The sequence below is a fragment of the Perna viridis genome, chromosome 12 (genome assembly GCF_037379345.1).
Source record: "Perna viridis isolate PV_CMFRI_1.1 ecotype Kerala chromosome 12, ASM3737934v1, whole genome shotgun sequence".
NCBI lineage: Eukaryota > Metazoa > Mollusca > Bivalvia > Mytilida > Mytilidae > Perna > Perna viridis.
The window spans coordinates 12,788,382-12,808,525 of NC_142456.1; the positions used below are offsets into that span (position 1 = coordinate 12,788,382).

The 20,144-nt window shown below is 33.5% G+C and overlaps 1 protein-coding gene across 1 annotated transcript; it reads left to right on the forward strand.

Annotated features, from left to right (window-relative positions):
- Nucleotides 1-822: 822 nt before the first annotated feature.
- LOC148601242 (uncharacterized) lies at nucleotides 823-18,264 on the forward strand. The gene is made up of 17 exons (XM_088556005.1): nucleotides 823-1,520; nucleotides 4,374-4,582; nucleotides 6,273-6,356; nucleotides 6,908-7,121; nucleotides 7,755-7,864; nucleotides 8,194-8,221; nucleotides 8,990-9,089; nucleotides 10,332-10,425; nucleotides 11,681-11,758; nucleotides 12,141-12,292; nucleotides 12,988-13,028; nucleotides 14,046-14,151; nucleotides 14,724-14,900; nucleotides 15,569-15,707; nucleotides 16,091-16,222; nucleotides 16,447-16,498; nucleotides 16,794-18,264. The coding sequence occupies exons 1-17, from the start codon at nucleotides 1,424-1,426 to the stop codon at nucleotides 17,318-17,320; spliced, it is 2,340 nt and encodes a 779-aa protein (XP_088412131.1). The 5' UTR covers nucleotides 823-1,423; the 3' UTR covers nucleotides 17,321-18,264.
- Nucleotides 18,265-20,144: the final 1,880 nt, after the last annotated feature.

The following is a 20,144-nucleotide window of genomic DNA, read 5'->3' on the forward strand; positions in this document are numbered from 1 at the left end:
AAGATTTCGAAACCAAAATTAATATACACAAGGACCACTTCAATTAAAAAGTTTTTTTCTCTTTTGTTTTTAACTTTCAAGTTTCGATTTATTCGACAAAACACTTACTTACCCTTCCAAATATTTGCGTAAACAATCTCTTCTATTTCGTAAATTTTGTACAGCCAAATACATAAATTGACGCAATTGACTGTTTTAAAGTTATTTCAGCACACTGTCAAAAACATATAACTGCTTCCATTTGATGGCGAAAGAGTAATCAAGGGAACCAAGATTCTAGCGGAAATCATAAGAATGTAATCCAGGGACAAATATCAGACATGGAAAATACACAAACATAAACAAAGAACATAAAGTTATATACTAAGTATCAAAATGATGGAGAAACTCTGACTCCACTAAATACTGGAAGCATGGACCATGTGCACCGGTAAGGATTAAGGTGGAGATTAAGTAGCGACCATCTTGTGATTGACGTAGCTTCGAAAGAATTGAATAAAATCCTATTACATCTAAAATACAATAACTTCCGTTAATTACTGAACAATTGAAAAATGCTGATTCATAGAGAGGTGAAAATCATGAAATCTTGAAGCTTTAATATTTCGACAGAAAGGGTTATCATTATACAATAAAGATACTTAGTCACATCACATCGATGCATTTTACAAATCCTAACATCTTTTTAATAATAAACAATATAACGTCAATAAAAACAAACTTAAAAAGGGTGCAGACTTGAACTGTATATGACAAACTTACTGATAAAGGCTAAAATGTATGATAAAATCAAATGTTAATGTTATTGTTGTACAACGTAATTATACGGGATGGACCGACCCGGAAATGCGCGTTTTTCCACATGAGTTAAGGAACCATACACTATATAAAATCTTTGACACTTTCAAGAAGGCATTATTCTACTTTTTTACTCTATCCATACAATAGCGTTGCCTTTGACTAAACCAACATACCAACATTTCGACATAAATACTGCGCCTGAGGATAAAATACAACAACTTGGTACAGAAAATATACTATCTGAATCGGTCATCTATAACATTTGATTTTAATCAAACTTTGTACATTGACTAAGGTAGACGAAAAAGGCAGCAATTTTTAACGACCGATAGCCTTTAGGTTTGTCAGCTCAATTAAGATAGTTCAATTACCGACAAAAACTTAACTTTTGTATGCAGGAATGTGATGGGTATACCTTTTTATGTGTTTTAATTGTAAATTGTAAAAAAAAATCGCGAGACATCAAATATAAAGAAAAGCGGAGAAAACTTACCATTTAGTTGTCTCATTGTGAAATACAATTCTTCCGTGGAAGGACTGGTCGTGCTTCAGGAAATAATATTAAGAAACATTGGATTTTAAAATACTATGGAATGATTCAATAAGAAATCTGTTAAAAAGTATGAATTGTGAATTTCTATTTTTAACTTTCTTTGCCTGTTGTGCTACTGGTTTACCGTTTAGGAGAGATTGGAGGAATTTAGGAATCAAATTAACAGGTGAGAAGAAAAAAAAAACTCAAATAGGGGCAGATTCAGGGGAGATTGGAAACTTTTGGTTAAATTTATTGATTTTGTGCAAACTTTGGGCAAATATGAGCGAATGATAACCTCGACCCCATTTTACAAAAATATGGGTTTGAAATACCACCTCTTATGAATTTTTGGATCTGCCCCTGTCAGATATACAAAATGTTCAACTTTCATTTGATAAAAGACAACAAAATAACGAGTATCAATTAGCGACCCATTAAGCTTAAAAGATATAGTTAACTTTGTCTAGCAATAAAATTATAATATTTAGAACTAAAGATTTTGTCAGTTCTAGGGGCAGTAGAACTTCCAGTGTGATAAAATGTTCACCGCGTGTATTGGAGGCCCATAAATTGACAGTGGCTGTTGTTTTTTTAACAGTTCAGTAGAATTGTTTTCTTTGTATAGAAATTTACCAACGGTATCCAAGAAAAGACCCAGTCCTCATGTCTTTGCAATACGGTTTGGTGTCAGCGACACCAGCTGTCAAAAATTCCCCATGAAAGTCTGAAATGTCAGAAAACTTTTTTTTCTCCACTAATAGGGGTTTGTGTCAGTGCGTCGCGACACTCTTATCAAGGCTAAAACAATCATACCATGTTATTCAAACACAATACAGCTACACGTAGTTGGATTTACTCGTGTTAGTCACAGAAAAATTCAGATCGGTAGAATAGATAATTATATATCTTTCAATCAATTTTACCATTAAAAACGCATTGTTTTTTGTTTGTTTTGTAATTTGTGAATCTGCAAGACTTATCATTAACATGCTATATATTTTAATATAACTTAAGGAGGTAGACTTTGGGTAAAGGACATAACTCTTGAAATCAGGGATATGTTTGTATCATATTCATTTTCATCAAAGCTTGTCAAGCTTTCATTTGAAAAGGATTAAAATCAGTCCCAGTTACTTTGACGCTTTGGTGAGATAGACGTAAAAAGGTGACAAGAAACCCTTACCCTAGGTCTTTGTATTGAACACTACCCTCTTAATATGTTCTCTTCGAATGCATAATTACTTGGCCATAATTCAAATGTAACCTTCCGAAAATATTAAGGAATAAATAGTTCTGTCAAAATATTCCCCTTACCCTTTGAAAACAGATCAACAAAATAAATTTTAAGTAAATTCAAAAACGTATTATCATAAAAAATGAAGGCGGACGGATGAACCAAAATACGGTGCGTAAAGGCTTTCATAGTTATACGTTAAGGGATTATATTTTCTAGGGTTTTCGCCGATCTCTGTTTTTGAATATAGCTCTGACCCTTGCTTCCGTTATAATTATGCTGTTTTAAGACACAAATAAGAAAAAAACGCCTCTATAAATGTTACTAGAGACAACTTTATTAATTATCCAATTTGTATGCACCTTTTTGCAAATTTATACTTGCCAACAGGCTTAGCTTACTACTTAATAGTCTCCAGTCCGACTAGACCTAAATGTGCTCTTTTTATCCTGGTGATTCATGCTTCACGTCCTGATTGGACAGACCAGTGATAATCGGTTACGCAAGCCGATTTAAAATTTTATTACAGCCTGCATGGCTGCCTTTACGCCATCACGCACCAGGCCACTAACAGTTAATGTACCATAAGTAATGGGTAAAATATTAAAAAATCATACAAATAACGAGTTTGTGGACGCTTGTGTAAGTTGTTCTAGCCCACTCGTGTCTCGAAACTATGTCATTCCAACAATACGAATTCATCTGCATCTAAATTTTAACGTCTCGAATAACTCATTTGCCTTATTGAAAAGTGATGAATGTTGAAAAAAAGTGCATCCGAGTTCATTTTTGGGGTCACTAGGGGAATTTCGTTTTAAATCTACAACTGAGCACTTAATGCACCCGTCTCTCAATTTTGATTTATTGAAAGGTATAATATTATAACTCAGAAAAGGGAAAAAAATACTAAGGAAGAAATAAATAAAAGGGGTTATATTACCTTGCTTAAATACATAAATTCGAAGAAGATAACTACGTCAACTGCAGTGTTCTTGAGTTAGTGATTGACAGACAATGGTTACTAGTATATACCTCAAGACGTCGTTAAACAAGTGTGTGATATACTACTTTATCATATAATTATCATAAATAAAGGCAAACATTTACCCCTCGATAAATCTTAAAACGAAAATGGTTTCCTAGCGAACAGTCATAGTGGGCCGATAAAGGTGCACTACAAGAGTTATCGCCATGGCTCTTCGTTACTGTTCGGATGCTTTATCACACCACTTTCTGGACATTTCCGGAAATTTAAAATTGTTTGCATGCATGTTTCCTGATGAATAGCCACAGCGGACCAATAAAGGTGCGCTTCCAGTTTTTATCGCATGCTTCTTCGTCATTGTTGGGAAGCTTCCTGTCATTTACATAAATATTATCCACCCTCGAGCCCGACGGCTCTCGGGGCTCATAACATGACCTCTGGCTGAATAAACTTGTGGTATGAAAAATGCTTGTAATAATCTATATTTAGCGTTTTTGCTCAGCCTAACTATGATGCACATGTAAGTGCATACGGACAACTTTTAAGGCTGTACGTAGTCATCTATATTTTTTTTTTTTACGAAATCAGCAACATTACAGTAATGTCCATTCTACTTTAAGTGACGAATAAGACGATGGTTTGAATATTTATTTGCATATCAACAGCAGACTCTCTGAAGCTATATCGCAATTCCAATTGGCATTATCGAGAAAAATCAGAAATTTGCTTTTCTAGGTGCAAATTTTAATCAAAATGCTTAAAATATACACGAACAAAGGCAGATGATTGACTTCAGGGATTTTATTTTCTCGTTTCAGAAAAAGTTACAGTAAAACTGAAATCCAAAGATAGAACTCGAGAAAAGAGATCTGCACACAACTACCCAGAATCTCTTACGTTTCAATTTTACTCCCAAAACTTAGGAGATGTTGAGATAGATCTTTATAGAAATAATATACAGAATATACCTCCAGTATTATTGTATGATGGGATAAAATTAAAAAATAAAACAGATATAAATTTAGGGGTAAGTATAAAAAAATTAAAATTTTGCGCTTTAAAGTTAGAACGGTTCACATCAATAAAAATATGTATACAAAACATATCACATTTCAATTTTTCACATTATTTACTTCGTATACACTGTAGAATTATGAGTCTTTAAAAATCTCAACTTGTTGAGATCGGGAGGTCGGTAGATTCCATTTGTCTTGTCTACTAGTACTAAGATACGTAAGGCAGTAACCATCGCATATGAACACCAACTAGTAGTTACATATACATGTAGGCAGATTATTGGTCAGACACGAGATAAAACCTGTTGATGGGGCTTCTGTCTTTGTTAATGCATCTCACAATCGCAGTTGTTTTATTAATCACATCTTATCTCTATTTTCTGTCGATTGCAATCTAATTTCAGTTCTTTTATCATATGAACCAGGGATTTTATATATCTAATTTTTAATATACACTCCCAGTATTAATTGATAAATTCCAAGGGAACAACGACGGAGAGTTGTCCGTTCTTTTCAAGTGCACAGTATAACGAGAAATTTTTCTGGAGTCTGAATGGGATATTCGTACAGTTGCATTTGTGAGCTTAATTAACTTATGTATGTCTGTCTACAATAAGACTTAATTACATCATTTTTTATCCATGTTGATATAAAGTTTTATTTTAAGTTTCCTCAGAATACCACAATAACGCATCGAAACAAAATGCAGACGGGTCGAGTGATCAACGCTGAAGGCGTTAATATGCCCCTTTATTTAGATTCAACAATCATAAAGCAGAGGATCCCGAGTCGTTTCTCTCCGGCGAACATGATGCGTATAGCATGAGGACTTAGCTTTAATCCCTCACGATTTCTGGACCAAGTGGACCCATGTACAAACTGAGTATTCGAATTTTAACAAGTTAACCCATTAACCAGTAATTGCATATACAGGTTTATGGTTTACTTTAGAATATAAACCATTACCATGTCCTATTTCCTTTGGCAATATTTATCACATTCCAGCACTCAGTACTCTAACATGTGTGATCCGTATCTCCACACCTAACGGCAATGCTCCGCATCAGTTTCACCTTTATCGATGACTATGAATACGACCAATGACTGTGCAGATGTGTATTCAATGGACCGTTCACCAATGTAATAAAGTGTCAAAAATAAAATTCAATTAAACCCGACAATCCTGCTAAGATGGACTGATAAGTGGCTGATACATTAAAGTCATTTATCGCTTTAACATATAGGATTCATGTCCTTAATGCCCGCCTAATACTACTTAAGTGACTCGCCCCTTAAAGCGACATACTGACAAGACGAATTTTCGAAAATTACATGTACCTTTCTTTTCTGCTGGAATGAGAATTGAGATTGCGGTGTTAGGTCACCATGGGGGAAATATAAATGAACATCTTTACACAAATTGACATTATATATTTTCCAGAATTTATATATATAGAAAATTCGATACTCAATAACGCAGCCAAGCAAGGCAGGTATCTTCACGTTCTTATATGATGTGTAGCAAAAGCGAGAAATGACACTTTCATCCAATCCTGAGTTGGCAACTTCACTGTATTTCAACTTGTGTAATTGATTCCTTTAATACCCGATCTCAAGCGGTGGAAATTGAAAGATTCAACTATTTTTATTTTTTGTTAGACCTTTCCTGTCATTAGATAATTAAAATCTTTGTCCTTTCAGCATTTCTCATTATATCAAAATGCAGATTTAAAAGCATCAGCACTCGTGAAGTTTTATAGTGACGATTTTTCAATATTTGATGTGGTAAGTATGGATAATATTGATTCCATCACTATATAAAGTTCAATTTGAAACATAGGCGGATCTTGAGTGGGACTTGGGGGACACCATCATACTAATTATATATAAACACTGAAAATCACTGGAGCCCCCTTTCAGATTGGTGGATCCACAACTTTGAAACGAGAAGAAATATAAATTTTACCAACGCAAATATTTTAAGTCAGACATTGGGGACGTATCTTTATTCTTCCTTAATACTTTTCAATCACCCTGTAGTAATTAGATACAATTTGAAAAAGTTTTTTTTTCGCATGATGTCTTAAACACAAATTTGTAAAAAAGTTTGCATAGACAAATATAAAAAAAATATGATTCAAGACCCATTCTAGACATTGATAAGGAAAAGTTTTAGTAAATTCCGTTTGAAAAATAACAATATTGAAATTTTTGTCTATAACAAAAACTCTCTGTGAAAGAAAAATGGAAGTGAGTACACACTAGAAGCTTTTGCTCATTTCTCCCTCTAGATTAGGTCCTGTGATTTATAAAAGTTAATTCGTGGGTTTTTTCAGCATGCTACATGTCTCTATAATTCCACATGGTATACTATAGAACCGGTAGCAACATCGAAGTCTCGCGAGAAGAGATCGGCTGCAATTCCGTTCGTTAACCCTACACCAGGAGAAAGAACAACACCTCATCCAGCAATAAATGACAGAGAACATTTAGTTTATCAATTGCTCTCAAAAGGATTTAATTTTTACAATGACACTTACATCATCAAAGGTAAAACTAATACACTACCAACAATTTACCAACGTTAGACTAATACTTTTCTTCTTGGTACTTTAACTGTACTGTTGTATTGACTGTACTGAAAAGCACTGAATTTTACAGTACTGTTCCATTGCTGAATTTTACAGTACTGTTTCATTTGCTGAATTTTATAGTATTGTTTTATTACAGTAACTGAATTTTACAGTACTGTTTCATTACTGAATTTTACAGTACGTTTGGAATGTGGAGTTGAGGAAAGAAAATATAAATATTTACAGTTACAGTACAAAATGGAAATGTATAAGCCTAACGTTGGCAAATTATTGGTAGTGTAAACAGAAATTCATGTAATATAGGAAACCCAGGTTAATCCTGGGAACATATTTTTAAAAAACAAAAAACAAAAAAAAAACAAAAAACAAAAAACAAAAAACAAAAAAACAAAAAAAACAAAACAAAACAAAACAAAACAAAAAACAAAAGCTTAAACAATTTGAAGAAAACATCCACTTGTATTTTTACAAACCATTTTGCATTCAGTTATTTCATTCCTCCTTTTTTTGACAAATTGATGGTTAAATGAATAACATGATTTTACTTGTTATTTGCTCATTAGAACTAGATTTAACTGATAAATTTTAGAAAAAGACGGAAATGGCACTGATAGTGATATTCCACCAACGCCACAAAGACTTGTTGAAAGAGATGACACCTTCAGTAATGATGGTGGACTTCCTGTTGTTAATATTTCAGTGAGTTGACGTATTGTGTGAATTGACTTCTGATTTTAACTTCAAGAGACATGCCCACATATATTATGTTTGTTTTGTTATTTTGTCCAGTATACTTCAGTCTATATTATAAATTAATGATTTAATAATGGATTACGTCAGTGAAAAGCAAATCCTGCATGTCTACACTTAATATAAAGAGTGTAGCAGTTTTAATGTAAAAAAGTATCTGAGATAAGTTTTTCTCCCATTCTAAGCCGGTGGCTAAAATGCTCGTGACTTTTTTCTAATATGTTGAAAATTAGTGATCTATAGTTAATTACCTTATTATTTATTTTATTTTATTTTAGAATTTGAGTCAATCAAATGTACCTGATGGTATGTATATGTAAAAAGTATTTTATTTTTCAACTGTGGAAACCTATCATTTTGTTGATAGCTTCATACGTTAACAGGGGCGGATCCTGGATTTCAGCTTAGGAATGTAAATAGAATTAAAGTAGGAAGAAAAAATATGTTCCCCAAATTTCGAAGGTGTCTGCCGGATCCACCTGCAAATTCGTCTACCCCGGACGTGAAATTTTATTGGTAACTCGGAAGGTTTTTCTAAAAAAAAAAGTCAGAGGATACTCTCCCCCGGTGCACCAAGTCCATCGCTTGGCGTCCGTAGTCGTCGTCAATAACAATTTTTCAAAGCTTTTCTTCTCTGACACTTCCAATTGGAACCAAACTTGGTATGAATATTCCATGGGGTATTCTGCATAGAACTGGTGTGGGGAATTTTGATCCACCAAAAAACATGGCTGCTGTTACTTAAAATAAAACAAAGAGGTCAGCCTGAAGTTTTCCATATATATCTCAAAAACCGTTAGGCTTAGCCATATTATTTCAATTGTTTCCTTGTTAGAGTTATTGCCCTTGAAAGGCAAAACAAAATTTCGTATTTAGTAGTTTTCAGCCAGTATTTTGAATACTGTAATAATGCACTTGTTCTAAGTTGACGGAGTCCGCCTCGTACATAAATTCTAGTTTTATGTGTGTGTTTTTGTTTCTGTAAATTATTTTTGTTCTTACTGTCTTAGTTTTCTTTGTCCTTTTCCCGCATTTTCGAGTTTGGATAACACTTCAATTGTGGTTTCATTTCAGATTCATCAAGCAAAGACTTCATGGCAACTCGGAGCAAACGTCAAACAAAGAAAATGTACCTAGAGTATCTTGTGTGTGTTGATTATGCCAATTTTCTTTTGTAAGTGTTATTTGACGAATCAGCGTAACTTACGTCGATTACACAATTAACGAACGTTAACCTGTCTACTCCATGCCCTGCTTCAAAGATTCTCAAAACTATTAAAACTTGGAGTTACTAGAACAGATAAACGATAAACAATAGTATTTGGAGTTGTTCGCACAATTGAAGAAAAAATATGAAAAAGAAAGACAAAGTATATTCGCTATGTTGTTATATTCATAAAGAAGCTGGAAGTCATTTAGATATGATTAAACTTGTAAAACAAAATTGAACAGTTAAACCGTTCATTTCCATTCCAAATTTTGAATCTAGCAAACCAGATGACTATATATGCTCATTTAATTAATTATGTTACTAAGTCTTAATTGTCTTTCAATCTTGGTCTATTATAATTTCCGATGATTGATTATTGATCTAAGATTCCATTTATTTCTCTTTTTTTTGCAAAAACAATAAACTACCATTACTGGAACTACAACAATAACCCTCCGATAACCTACCATTACTGGAACTACAACAATAACCCTCAGATAAACTACCATTACTGGAACTACAACAATAAACCTCAGATAAACTACCATTACTGGAACTACAACAATAACCCTCAGATAAACTACCATTACTGGAACTACAACAATAACCCTCAGATAAACTACCATTACTGGAACTACAACAATAAACCTCAGATAAACTACCATTACTGGAACTACAACAATAACCCTCAGATAAACTACCATTACTGGAACTACAACAATAACCCTCAGATAAACTACCATTACTGGAACTACAACAATAACCCTCAGATAACCTACCATTACTGGAACTACAACAATAAACCTCAGATAAACTACCATTACTGGAACTACAACAATAACCCTCAGATAAACTACCATTACTGGAACTACAACAATAAACCTCAGATAAACTACCATTACTGGAACTACAACAATAACCCTCAGATAAACTACCATTACTGGAACTACAACAATAACCCTCAGATAAACTACCATTACTGGAACTACAATAACCCTCAGATAAACTACCATTACTGGAACTACAACAATAACCCTCAGATAAACTACCATTACTGGAACTACAATAACCCTCAGATAAACTACCATTACTGGAACTACAACAATAACCCTCAGATAACTCAGAAATCTGAATGTAAACATAATCTTCTACTTTGGAAATGTGTTCCCGCGTTACAGTTATTTAAACATATTCTTAATTTTGCAGGTGGAAAAGCATGTCTACAGCTGATACAGATGAGAAGAAGAATTCTGAAGCGGAGTCTATGATTATACAATATTATTTATTTATAACAAATGGGGTAAGTTTTGTTTCTTGGTGTACATTACATGCACTTCTGATATTGTGAGGTAAATAACATGTATATATATATTTAAAGTATTATAATGACGGAAATGCATGCATGTACATGTATGAGCAATGGAAATATGTTTGATTGTTATAATTGCACACAAATCGACAAGTTTGATCCTTGAATATGTTATTTTCCTGTATTATGGGTACATTTTTTAACTTAATGTTTAAGTACCAGTCCGCATAAAATTCAGACACAGCCAATGGTAAAGTGATTCATGGTCAAGGAAAACCCACCAAACAAACAATGCTTTTTCAGTCTACATATGCTATACTTTCACACAACAACAACCTTTTCTGCATTCAGATTTGCACTTTTTAGAATATCATACATTTATCTCCCACTAAAAGCAACCAAATAAAGCCAAATCAAGAACGATAACTCTTGTAAAGTGCAAATTTCATGTACAATCTATATAATTTTTATCTCAAAAGTGCAACAACCAAATGAAAATCTAAGACTGGCTGCATGATCAGATAATGTGTCTGAACAAGAAATAAAACTGAATTTGATGGGTTTTTGACATGCATGAATCACTCTCTGTCTGATTTTTAGAACGACTGCTACTTAATACATGTGCAGTGCAAATCGTGATATACTATTTTCAAGCCTTAAGATTATATGAATGATCTGTAATCACGTGGAATATATGTTGTTTTATAAATAATTTCATATTGGCTCTGTTATAGGTTTGAGGTCTGTCTTATTGGTCGAGGCGGTCGTCTTGGTGCCGAGGCATCGCTGAGGGCCAATACGACTGTCGAGGCCAATATAATTGACCGAAACCTATAACAGGGCCAATGTGAAATAACATATTTATTGATAATTTTATTAAACAACTCAACTAGATAATTCGTAGAACAGTTGTTTTCGTGTTTTACCAACATGTAGGTTTATTTGCATTAATCAGTCTTAAATATCCTTTTTGTATAAAATGGAAGATGTTTTTGTGTTTCTGCAGCTATTAATCCTGGTGATCAAAGTTCATGAAATCCAATTCTAACTCAAAATGGTGGTGTCAAACGACTGGAAGTTGTGATGCCGTATTGGCCCTCTTTTTTTCATATTGGCCTCGTATGGATGCCCGGTTTGAATTCATATCAACTGGTCAGTTTTTGACATATTTTAAAGTATTTTGGGTAGTTGGTTAATAAACTACATTATTATATGAAAGTATTACTTATATGCAATACTGTTCTAGATAAACACGCGATTTGACTCCCTAAATGTGGCAGAAGGAGAAATACAAGTAATATTGGCTGGGTTCGTTATAGCAACTGTAAGTATATAACTATTTTTTGTGCTTATAATTTGTTTGTGATTTCAACATTTTTCTTTATTTGAATAAATATGCTTTTTAAACATGATTTTATTATCTTGACTTCAACTGTATCGAAAGCCCAAATCAACACTTTTTATACATCTAAATAATTAACATTAGCTTCTGAAAAACAGACTTAATTTTCAACAACGAAAAGATTAATATGTGGGCGTTACAATGCACAATAGTTTGAAGGCTAATGCTGGTGTACTGACATTTGCAATTAAATAATTCGATAAAATCTGTTCTATAGCACTGTTTACTTTGGATATCCTCTTTAAACTTTTCAAAAATTTTTGTTTTCGAAACTTATACCATTTTCACCTCTTGTAAATTGAAGAAAATAGAAGCTTCGAGATGGACAGAAGACAACGTTATAACGACTAACGTTGTTAACGATGGTAATACCTTACTACAATTTGCTCAATGGATAAATTCTAACAAGAATTCTGGTGGAATACCCAAACACGATCATGCTGCACTTTTTACACCGTAAGTTGTTTTCTGTGTATGAAATAAGGTGACAAGAACTGCAAATTCATCGGGAGGTACTTATTAAATCCCAGTACTATCTACGGAAAAGGCAATTTTACCAGCCATGATTTTGTGTTCTAATTTTTACGAGTTATTTCTTATAACCTGTTCAACAAAATTTGAAACATCTTTCATAACTTCATTTCTAATGGATGGCATTCCAAATATCAATACATTAGTAAGTGGTACCTAATCAAATCATTGTTTTCGTTGGGATTATTTCAATCGCGTAGTGCGGACCAATCGACGTTAATGACGTCATATTACCAAGCCAGGTTATACAAAATAACCTGGTTTGTTCAAGGAGAACCAACCAATCGGAAAGTTTATTACAAATAAAATTTAATTATATCAGTCGAGAAAATATTTAATAGTTGTTTGCCATATCTCGACAAGGAAAGGCATACAGAGCTAGGTTGAAAACGAATGTTAATCACTGGTTTATTTTTAGGCTTTGTAGAGAAAAAAGGGGAAGTGGGAGGTATTGTATCCATTCTACACGCATTTGACTGTTTTCTTAAAGTTGATATGTAAGACAAATAGTACTGTATTAAGACAACTTGGTAAATATAAATAAGCACGTACATGAACCAAAGCAAATTTTATAATACATTTTACATTTTAAGGACTTTTGTCTAATTTTCTTTTTTAAGGTATGACTTGGCTGAGAAGCTTTCAGATAGAAGAACGATCGGTATGTAAACATTTTAAGGAAGTAGACCTCGGGTAAGGGACACAACTCATACAAATCAATGGAACGTTTGTATTCAGCATTTTACATATATCTCATGGAAGCTTCAGAGTAACTTGGACTGATTTCATTCTGCTTCATAGGAAAGCTTGATGGGCTTCGGTAAAATTGAATATGATACAAACATATCACTGATTTCAAGAGTTATGTCCCCTACCCTAGGTCTACCTCCTTAACTTCTGAAATTAACATATGCTTTGATGTTGATTTTTAACTGTATTATAATTTGCACCATGTTTAGTTATGAAAAAAACAGGTTTCCACAAGGTAGATGATAATACAGAATGACGATAATGCCAGTAATAAAAGGCGAAAGAACAATATTACTGACCCCACTAGACAATTTCTTATTTATCCCCTGAAAAAAAAATGTACTGGTAGCTTTAATTGTCAAAGTGTTCGTCCAGTTTTCAAAGAATTTTCACAAAAATGAGAGGATTAGGGGTAGTTTTTAATCCAAAAACATGAAGCGCAAGCTATGAACAACAAAATCTTTTGTCAGGAGTTGTGAAGGCTTTTTTTGTATAAATATACAGTTCGACAAATGCGCTTTATATTTTCTACATAAAAATGTCTCATGAAATAAGCTATTTTAACACCATTCGACTAAGTTTTCTTATTTTGCTTTATTTGCATTTACGATTTTAGTGCAACACACGCATTAACTGCAATGGACTTTGTTTTTAATGAAGGCACATATTCAATATTAAATTATGAAATTTTCAAATTTATTTGAAACACTTAAGTAGTAGGGGCTGATTTTGAAATTTTCTGAATATACTCATTTATTACTCATCAACAAATTAAGCTTCGTATTAGGTATTGAAAAAATGTATCGGTATTTTTGGAAATATGTTATACAAGAAAAATTTTACTGTATAACCCCTGATAATTATTGACAATGATTTTGCCAAATTAGTATTTTATGATCACCATTGTTTCACATGCTATTCATTGCAGGTATTGCGTACCTTGGACGTGTTTGTAACAGCTATGCATCCTCAGTAATAGAGGACTTCTATAATGCAAACGTCATCCATATTGCTGCCCACGAGTTAGGACATGGGTCAGTGCACGTATATACTACAAAATAATTAAAATACAAAGCCAAGATTTCGCAGAACCTTGAAAAACTGTCATCCTAAGTATTTACGAACAAGAATTTAAGATTAAGAAGTTTATAGTGCATGCCATATGCCCTTTGAAGTGAAATTTCAGACAGCCGATGTTTTCTCAGAATGGACAGCCGACCATTTTATAGCAGAGCAAATGCATGATAAGAAAATCTCTGTGTGGCGGTAGGCCCATCACTGTACACTCCCGTTCTAAAATTCCTGTCGGCTCACGCGGAGAATAAGTCAGCTTGTCTTTTTAACTCATTCCACGTCTTAGACTTATTAAAAATAGCCCAATGCCTTCACTATATTGAAATGAAGAAAAATGTAGAAACGAGTAATTCGTCAAGGCGACATTAACTTTACCAGACAGTACAAAAAAGCAAGCCTATCTTATCATCATTTCAAAAGAGTTAAAAGTAAACTTGTATTCTCTGGTATAAATCCTCTGAAATATGTCTTAGTGTCTTCTCTGTATATATATATATTTTCTTTCACACGTTACTTTATTTTTACCCTTTAGTATGGGCGCATCACATGACTCTTACAGTGTAAACGGATGTCCCTCAGAAATGATGCACCTAATGGCTGGAACCTTACCGAACTCAAATTATATTTCTCCCAGCTTATCATCAAATCCTTTCATCTTTTCGTCATGTTCAAGATCCTCCATACAAAAGTATTTGGATGAGCTAACCACGTACGTATCAATGAGGTCATATTTATTTTCTGTTCATGATATCCATGTATATTTCATCATAGTTGAGTGTCAATCCCTGTAAGAATCAGGCTGTAATTGAAACATGGTACGAAAAAAAACCCCATCATTTTGATAGTGTAATTTGACAATTTGCACCATCAGAATCAAGTAAAACAGACAAGATTTTCCATATCATGCTGGACAATTGAGTTGCAATTTAATTGAAATGCACTGAAAATAAACATTTTAAGGGAAGATAACTCTGTCAAAAACCTAATTTTTCTAAGATTCTATTGAAAAATTTCTGAGCAAAGCAAGTGATGTAGAGATCAAATAATGGTCTTTTCAAATAGTCAGAGATACTATCCTTTAGTGATATTACATTGCCAGATTGTTGGGTCTTTGACATGCATGTTTCTGATTTTTCCCATTTCCCCAGATTTTTACATATACATACACTAAACACACTATCGAAAGAAACTTGTTCTATCAAAATTCCTATTTTAAATTTCATGATTTATTACTACACAACGAGTCCGAAATGGCAGAAAAGTTTAAGCCTAAGCAAAATTTCAATAATTGTGGTAATTACCCTTGGTAAGAGAGGGGGGAAGCATACCATTCATTAAGTATTAACTAAATTAAATACATTGATGTTATTGCTGTAGGAATTGTCTAACTGATGACCCACTTACTGGTTTGGTTGGTTTAACTCTAAATGCCAAAAACCCGGGAGCGACTAAATATGATGTAGATGAACAATGTCGGCTTACGTACGCCCCAAACGGACAGACGGCTATGTGTAGAGTAAGTATTACTATAATTTTAGCCCCGACTGAGAAAGGGCAATAGCATACATAGACGGATTTTTAAGCATTTTTACTATTACTGAATATTATATTGATCCAGCTGTCCGTATGTCCGTCTGTTACGCTAAGGGGTACTTTGTCACTTGTAACGTCTAGATCTTTACGCTTTCATTTCTGAATACAACCAATATGCACACCACCTTTGTGGTTATGCAAAAACGTCAAACTTACAAAGAATCATGCTGTTTTATGCACATTTAAGTGTACAGGAATCTTGTTTCTACAGTGTCAAATTTTAGATCTTAGAATATTGGCTTAAAACATTTACAAATCACAGATCTAATATGTCTGGATTCCATCCATATTGTGTTCATCTTTCAGGAGAATTATCCATCTACTTCTATGAAATGGGCAAGCGTATGCTACCGCTTACAGTGCAGGAATCCAGATAATCCGAGTGGGGCTTGTTCCAGTCAATTCGCTTTCGATGGGACTCCTTGTGGATACTCTAAGGTTAGAGTTGTTGATTTGTGTTAATAAAACATAAATTTTGTAGCATTAATTAAATTTTTGGAAGCATTTTTTAATACAGAAAATACACCATGACATTTACTACGTAACAAAATCCAAACAAAACAAGCAACAGCTATAGAAAGAAATGTATCTCTCATGCTTAATAATTCAATGAAGAAAACATTTTTATAAGAGCTGATTTCATTTATCCTTTTTATTCTTAGTGGTGTCAGCAGGGACAGTGTGTTAGTTCTGTGGATGCCCCTGATGTTCCAGGTACAATATTATAAAATTAGCAACGAAATATTTGCAGTTTTATAATACGAAATTTATTGCTTTAGTCCATTTTTTTTATTCATATGAAAATTATATAAGTATGTTTTCAAATATTTTGAAATTACCACATAAAGAAAATATATATTTTTTAAGAACTAATAAGTTATTCGTTCTGAATTCGATAAGATTAGAAGTAAAATACAAAGAGTGTTAGAATTTTTGAATGCAAAATTTGGAACATCCAATGGAATTAGACTTTACAAATTAAATCAATTGAAACTGTTTTTTTTTAAAGATATTTGTCCTTATGGAGATGACCCTCTTTACAGTTGTGATATTAATCAATGCAGCCAATATTCACAACAAATTCGAGCTGGAAGGTGCTGCTATACATGCTTAGTACCAAAGACTACGACTACGCCATCTACCTCCACAACAACACCCACGACTCCGACTACTTCAACAACGACACCAACTACTACGACAACAACACCGACTACAACCTCAACGCCTACAACAACTACTACGACAACGCCCACCACAACAACGTCCACGCCTACTACTACTACCACCACGCCTACTACGACAACAACCACACCCACCACTACAACCACAGCCACCACAACTACAACCACACCCACCACTACAACAACCACACCTACTACCACAATGACAACAACCGGTGTAGTAAAAACAACAAGTGCAACACCCATGTTCACACCTATTACACCTGATGTTAGAACACGAGCTTTCGGCGATTTGTCCGATTTTGAATTGGAGACTGCTGTTGCTTTATTTGTACATCTTGCCATGATTGTTTGAGGAGCATGTCTTATCAAGTTTTTAATCAAGCGAACTGTGATACTGTTCTATAGGTTTATATTAACACTGACTTTTTTCTAATTAACTAGTATTACTTCTTTAAGTACAAAAGTGAATTTTAATTAGTTATATCACTGTTTCGTAATCAACTGAGTATATATATGAACTTTTCTTTCAAAATAGTTGAGCTATGCTGTTTTTTTCTTTCAGCTTGTATTTTTGCAACTTCTACAAATGTTTACTGGTTTACAATCCTTATTTTTGGAGGATTAAATGATATAAAAATATAACAATATATGCCAGATCTAGGGGCATTTAAAAAAAAATTCTTAGTTGTATCAAAATACCACAAAAAGCAATTGTAAAAGTGCAATAACACCCTTGGAAGCCATGCTATTTACTTTAAATGAGTAGATTTAAATACAGTGAAACCTGTCTGAACTGATACAAAAAACAAACAAACAAACAAATAAACAAAAACAAAACTTTAATCCGTCTAAACCAAACACTTTTAGAAGTCTTTTTATAAAAGTTAAAATGTATGTTAACCTGAACAAACTGAACGCCTGTCAAAACGGAACAAAGTAAACAGTCCAAACGGTGTTTTATATAGATTTACACAGGTTTCACTGTTTTTGCTCTTTTTTTTTATTTTCTCTATGAAAATGTCCTGTTAGAAAGTATTTGCATATTTATGTAAAAAAGGTACATTTTTATAATGGGAGAAAATTAAGTAGCACTCCAGCTTAGAATCATGCAAAATGTGATTCATGGGTAAAAAGCCCACATATTTTATTTTGTTTGAAATATCACAGTAAACAGAAATTAACATGTGGCTTTTCATATAACCCTTTTTCTTAGGCGATAAAAATATATAGAATGTACTGTAGAATTTAAAATTAAGGGAAATAACTGTAAACTGCAATAAAATACAATAGAAACTGTTTGACTTTTTATGTGGATTATCTACTAAGAGTAGACTGGGTTGAACAATTATACATTTCATCATATAGACCTATGAAGCAACTTAATACCGAAAATAAAATATGTAGCCTTTTTTTTTGGGTGTATCACATTTTACAGATTTTGCATGATACTTACGAGACTGCTACTTAATACAAATATGCCTTATCGTTATGCTGGATTGGATCTATTAAAATGGAATAAGTAAATTGTTTTCTATTCATTGAATAAATCGCATCCAATTCTAGTACTGTCCTGCTGTGTTATGCAGGCACTCAATTCTTTTGCAAAATATCTGCAGCGTTGGACAATCTGAAATGTTACGATCGCGAGTCTATGCGAAAAACTTTAAATAAAGTTAGACCTGTGAAACTGCAGAAACCAAACTTGAATTGAATGTTCCTTGGAGTTTCCCGCATAGAACTGATGTGGGGATTCTTTATCCGTAGTTGGTCACTGTTACTAAAAATAGAACATAGGGATCAGACAGTAGTTTTTCGCATATATCTTCTTAACCGTTAGATAAAGCAAAATTCTGACACAGAGTAAAGGTGTTTAGCATGTTGAGGTCTATCTGTAGTAAATTTTCGTTTTAATATGTTAAGCAATGTTGGAGTTATAGCCCTTTTTGTAGGGTTTTTTTTTTTGCTTTGTTTAATGTTATTTCATAAAAGTCTTCTCTGACTGACACTTCTTGACCAATTTGAAACAAACTTGGTATGAATTTTTCATGGGATATCTTACATAGAAATGTTGTGGGGCTTTGTGATCCGTGGAAAACCATGGTCGCCGTTATTGAAAATAGAACAAAGGGATCAGACAGTCGTTTGTTAGCATATTATATCTCCTAAACCGTTAGGTTTAGCCAAATTATTTCAATTGCTGAAATGATCCTTAATCTAAGGCCTACAAAAGTCTGACGACTCCTTGTAAGAGTTGTTGTCCTTGAAAGGTGAAAAATGACGGTTTTTATTCAGTTTCCAGCCAATATCTTGAAAACTATGATAAATAGAAAGAAACTTTCCATTGCTGATGATCCTTATGATAAGTCCTATCAAGGATTTCTTGAGTCAAAATTGTTGGACAACTTCTTGTTAAATTTATTGCCCTTGAAAGACAAAATTTAATCGATTGAGCGATTCAAGCTCCTGGGAGCCTCTTGTTTAAAGTAAGACTTAAGTTCAGTCAACACCACAAAAGTAATCTAGGACGTAGGCCGTTGTCACAGGGTGATGCGCCCGCCTTTTTTAAGTGAAGCTCGTGCCCTTTTCATGCCAGGAAGTCCGATTAAAAGTTATCACATACACGTGAATAATAAGAACTTGGCTTTGAGAATAAGTAGGTGTACACGAAGCAAGGTATTTATTTATAGGATAATTAAATTGAAAGAGTGAATTACCAAATTATGATCACGAGTGCCGAAGAACGCCTAGAGTAACCAAGCTCCGAAACAGCGCCTGATGTTCAAAATACACTCTAGAAGCTGTAATCTGTTCTCTCAGAAAATGCAAGAATCTTGCAAAGTCGGGAAAAGGAGAATGATTTTACGCAACGTTATCCGATTGTCAACCAATGTTTAACTTGAATAATGTCCGAGAATTTCGAAAGGCCTGTCTACAGCGGTTAGTGAGGGACAAACCGAACGTCTGCCTCAGCCCGGAGCTTGAGATTTAATGAATAGGCGGGACTTTTTTTCCGCGCACAAATTGAATCTTAATGTGAAATAATGATGATCATATTTTGGTTTTTCACGATAACTTACTGATTATCCTATTTATTATTTAAATTTCCTCCATTATTCGTTGCTATTTTCAACATGCATTTTAATTTTGTGAACGGAGGATTGATATTCTTGTTGTAA

Bases quoted from the DNA above. Each gene is read 5' to 3' on its own strand.
- LOC148601242 (XM_088556005.1), top strand. From the start codon at position 1,424: ATGAATTGTGAATTTCTATTTTTAACTTTCTTTGCCTGTTGTGCTACT. The intron at 1,521-4,373 runs GTGAGAAGAAAA...TTCTCGTTTCAG, and splicing joins TTTAGGAATCAAATTAACAG to AAAAAGTTACAGTAAAACTG. The intron at 16,223-16,446 runs GTTAGAGTTGTT...TTTTATTCTTAG, and splicing joins CTCCTTGTGGATACTCTAAG to TGGTGTCAGCAGGGACAGTG.